Source organism: Calidris pugnax, unplaced genomic scaffold (genome assembly GCF_001431845.1).
Source record: "Calidris pugnax isolate Ruff unplaced genomic scaffold, ASM143184v1 scaffold39, whole genome shotgun sequence".
In the NCBI taxonomy this organism is placed as follows: domain Eukaryota; kingdom Metazoa; phylum Chordata; class Aves; order Charadriiformes; family Scolopacidae; genus Calidris; species Calidris pugnax.
Window position 1 is genome coordinate 8,720,876 of NW_015090828.1, and position 4,704 is coordinate 8,725,579.

The 4,704-nt window shown below is 53.8% G+C and overlaps 1 protein-coding gene across 2 annotated transcripts in view; it reads right to left on the reverse strand.

The window, feature by feature from the left end:
- The window catches only part of AIFM2 (apoptosis inducing factor, mitochondria associated 2), a 6,761-nt gene extending 3,324 nt beyond the window's left edge, over positions 1-3,437 (reverse strand). The window contains exons 1-4 of one of the 2 annotated variants that reach the window (XM_014940565.1): positions 3,241-3,437; positions 2,246-2,361; positions 811-930; positions 328-420 (exon numbers count right to left, since the gene is read on the reverse strand). In XM_014940565.1, coding sequence (XP_014796051.1) covers positions 328-420; positions 811-930; positions 2,246-2,361; positions 3,241-3,415 — 504 coding nt within the window. In that variant the 5' untranslated portion in view covers positions 3,416-3,437. The remainder of the gene's footprint in view (positions 1-327; positions 421-810; positions 931-2,245; positions 2,362-3,240) is intronic. The other variant, XM_014940564.1, reaches the window with a different exon arrangement.
- Positions 3,438-4,704: the final 1,267 nt, after the last annotated feature.

The following is a 4,704-nucleotide window of genomic DNA, read 5'->3' on the forward strand; positions in this document are numbered from 1 at the left end:
TGCCCTGTGGGGGACAAAAAAGGAGGTGGGGGGGGGGGGGACACAGGTATGGGACAGGACTCGCCAGGTGCCAGGTGGGAGCAGCCATAGCTAGCTTCCTTCCAGCCTGCTCAATGCCCCAGGAGAGCAAGGCAGTGAAATGTAGCTAGTGCCAGTGATTGCTGGTGACAGGCTATGGGGTGCTCTCAGAAGAGGAGACAGTAGGGGCCAAGGCTGCCCATTGCATGGGAACTCCTCATTTGCAGTGTTCTAGGACTTCCAGCAGGACCATCACAGAGGAAGTCTCAGAAACAAGGGTGAAGTTAATTGTAACCAATGTGCTCCTACCTCTTTGGCTGGGTACTCTGTTTTGATCTCTGCAGCCATCTCCACTCCAGCAGCACCACCTCCCACGACCAGGATTCGCTCACACTTCTCAATCTTGACGTAAAGAAGAAACTCGTGTTACAAGAGAACTGTTAGGTGTGGGAAGTCAAGATAGATACCTTCAGCCACTCTCTGAACAGACCTTTCTGAGATACAGCACTGGCCCAACAGCAATTAACTGCCTACTTCATTAAGAGGAAGCAAAAAATGAGAGCCCTGTGCCCTTTTCCTGTGTACACTTAACACTGTTGAGCATTTAAGGTGGACAGCTGGTCTGCCTCTGGGGCATACAGGACCACTGGTGTTCCTTGTCCTGGCCTGTCCCTGCAGGCATGGTGGTCTCTTGTTCTTAGACACAGATGGCTCCAGATACCCCCAGTGGTGTCTGGGACAGGGAAGCTGAACAAAGTCAGGACACCTTTTGTAGATCAGTTGATTCCTCACCTCTTCAACCATGTCTTCATAGGTCTGGATGGCACTTTCCATGTCAATGACTTTGTTGAACTTCCCAGGGAATGGCCCATCGCTGCCTGTCGCAAGAATGAGGTGGGAGTAGTAAAGCTCCTAGGAGGGCAGAAGGTGGAAGAAGATGTCAGACCTCTTAAAAACAGAGCCTTGAATACAGTTGTTGCCTCCTGGGTACTAATCACTCCTTCCCCCTCCTCCAGCCCCTGATGACAACTAGGAACCTACTTGCCCCTGTCAGAAAGTGGCTTAGGAAGAGACCTGGTCCAGGTGACACCACCTAACTGCCTTTCTCAGCACCATTTTTGAGGTGAGCTGAATGCTGTGAAAAAGCTACCATAAGCTCACAGGAAATAACCTGGTATTTATGCCAAATTCTGAAGCCACCATCACAGCTGGCTCCAGAGACTTACTCTCCTTCACCTTCTGATCAGATGCTCTGGCTAAGAAGTTATCAGAGCTGCTGCCCTTGCTTTTTCCTGCAGTTAGATAAGGATCTGAGCTCAAGGGTTAATTGTTGAGCTCTAAATCCAGCTCTAAGAATAAAAGCTCATCTGAGCACTAGATGGGGTGTGGTGTTTACTGCACACCCACATCCCAGCACAGCTCCAGGCCACTTAGCTTGGCTTCAGGAGATGGTGCCATTCAGTTCATCCACGGAAAGAGCTACCAAGCTCTTTGGGATGATTAAATGCTCCCCACATTGCCTCTTGGTTTTAGAGGAGATGGTTGGGGGGCTGCTTCTCTCTGGGGTGGCCCTCTGTAGAAGAAGTTGGTTCCATTCCTCCCTTACCTCCTAGAGTTACAGGGTCAATATTGAGCGTGAGCATTTGTGTGTCTGCCCACCTGTGTTCCCCAGGTGGCAGAAACCTAGAGGAAAGCAATCCCTGCCTTCCCAGAGGACTTGGGTTGTGGCACCAGGTGACACCAACCCTGGTGTGCCTGTGAACTCTTGAACCCCGGGTCGGGGTTCGTGTGCTCAGCTGACCTGCGTTGGAGGAGACGTGGGGGTGTTTGCCACAACTGAACACCATTCCCAGCTCTCCTCCAGTTTGAGGGCTAAAGTCCAGTTTGTTTTTCCCAGAGCATGATTCTATCCTGCACGTGCAAACCCCCCTGCTCTGGCAGATGGGAGTTAAACTCCTCATCCTGCTCAGGTGCACGTCTTCTGTAGGTGCTCCTCTGTGGTCCTGCTCATCTCTTTTCCCCAAAAGAAGACTCCAAGCACAGACACCAGTTTCTCTAACCAGACATCACCAGCCAAAGCCAACAGGGCTGAGGTTTGGAGGACTGCCTTCTTGCAGGCAAGAGGTGGCAGAAGAAAAGCCTTGAGGAGGAGGGATTCCCAACACCCCCTGCCCAAGGCTGGCTCTCCCCGTTAGCGGGTGATCCCATTAGCTGTTGCTTCACCCACCTCACCATCACTCAGCAAGACTTGCTGCCTCCCAGGGTCTATGCCAACGACCTTGCCTTGCCGGAAGCTGTCCCCAAAGGTGACAGAGTAGGAGATGAAAGTCTTCTTGGCAAACCCTGTGGGAAGAGGAGGGAAGAGGGAAGAGATCTCCCCCTGCAGAGGCTGAGAAACCCTTCATCCCTTCTCCCTCGTGCCATCCTTGTTGGGATGAAAGCGTTGTGTGCACCTGGGACCACAGGCTGGGCCTCTGCTGTGTGTTATTTGTGCCCAGCAATGAGCTGCAGGACCTTTGCCTCAGCTGTGGTGACAAGCTCAGCTCCTCAGATGAGGTGACAACCTCAGGCTGGGCTGCTTGGTCTCTGCTCCCCGTACAGAGTCTCCTGGACTGGTTTGCCAGTAAGTGCCCTATTGTGGTCCAGGGCGTTCCGGGCAGAGGCTTTTTGTCATCTGAGCTGCTTTTCAGACATCCTTTTGATGCCTGTTCCCAGCCTCCAATGTGAGATTGTCCCCCCAAATCCCCAGCCACTGGAGCAATAGGGTTTGCCCACTCTCCAAAGGGAGATCCTGGGCACTCCTGAGCAGCTCACCAGCAGAATTTTACCATCCAGGGTAAATGCTGGAGTTGCTTGATGTTTTAGGTGCCAGCTCCAGTGAGACATTCATTCACCCCACCCAGGTTTTAGCTTAGTCACCTTCTAAACTCAAGAATAATAATAATAAAAAAGACTCGCCCACGTAGTTTTTGCTCAGTTTTTCCCAACAGGCAAGCGATTGGCTTAAGACACACGCTCCGTGAGTCCTCCCATAGTCGAGGAGTTCTTTTCCAGGCGGAAAACACCCAAGTTTTCCACCATTCCCGGGTGGGGGGGGCAGGAAGAGGTAAGGAGGAGGCACTTTCAGCACCCCCTTCCTCCTTACTCCCCGAGTCCCGGGGGGGGCTGTGGAGATGGGGAAGGAGGCGGGGGGGGACACTGTAGAAATCACCGAGCCCTTACCCCTCTCCACGGCGGCGCGGAGGGCGGCCACGTTGTGATGGAAAGCGTCTCTCACGTCCACCAGCAGGAAAGGGACGGCCCAGGATTTGAGGAGGCTGGCGGCCGCCGTGCCCCCGAAACCCCCCCCGACCACCACCACCCGCACCGAGTCGTCCAGGGACAGGCGGGACCCCATCCTGCCGCCCGCGGGGCTCTGCGCAGCCGCCTCCCGCTCCCCGCCTCTCCCCGCGGCGGGGGGAGCCACCCCCACACCGCCCGGTAAGCCTTGCTGCAGCCTTAAAGCCGCAGGGAGGAGCTGGGGGTGGGTTTTTGTTGGGTTTTGTTTTGTTTTGTTTTGTTTTGTTTTGTTTTGTTTTGTTTTGTTTTGCTTTCTCAAGGTCTGAACCCACCTTGGCTCTCCCGGTGATTCCTGCCAAGGACAGAGGATTTGCCCCTTTCAGCGTCGGAGTTGGAAGGGACCTCTAGAGATCATAGAAACATGGAATGGTTTGGGTTGGAAGGGACCTTAAAGATCATCTCATTCCAACCCCCCTGCCCTGGGCAGGGACACCTCCCACCAGACCAGGTTGCTCCAAGCCCCATCCAGCCTGGCCTTGAACCCCTCCAGGGATGGGGCAGCCACAGCTTCTCTGGGCAACCTGTTCCAGTGTCTCACCACCCTCACAGCAAAGAACTTTTTCCTGATATCTAATCTAAATCTCACCTCTTTCAATTTAAAACCATTACCCCTTGTCCTGTCACTACATTCCCTGATTGAGAGTCCCTCCCCATTACTCCTGTAGGTCCCTTCAGATATTGGAAGGGGCTACAGGGTCTCCCCAGAGCCTTCTCTTCTCCAGGCTGAACACCTCCAGCTCTCTCAGCCTGTCCTCACAGCAGAGGGGCTCCATCCTCTGATCAATCTAGATCATCCAGTCCCACTCCCCTGCCAAAGCAGGGCTGCCCAGAGCACATCACTCAGGAGCATCCAGGTGGGGCTTGGAGATCTCCAGAGAAGGGGCCTCCACACCCTCCCTGGGCAACCTCTTCCAGGGCTCTGCCACCCTCACCCCAAAGATGTTCCTCCTCAGATTGGAGTAGAACTTCCCATGTTCCAGCTTGTGCCTGTTGCCCCTCGTCCTGTTACTGGGAACCACTGAAATGAGTCCGGCTCCATCCTCCTTCAACCCACCCTTTAGATACTTGTCAGCATAACCTTCCTTACATCCCCCCACATGTGTCCTCCATGTGAAAAGGGGACCATAAGGATCTTACAAACCCAAGGGTTGTGTTTTAAAGGTGATGGAAAATGCCCAGAGACCAGGGGACCTGCTCGGGCTGAGCCTGCCAGTGCGGGGACATCGATTGCAGCCGGGTAAGGATGCTGTGGGAGACAAGAGGCTCTGCTAATGCTGAGGATGTGCACTCAGCCCTGCCAAACCCCAGCATTAAAATGTCATGAGCTCATCCTTTTGAAAAAAAAAA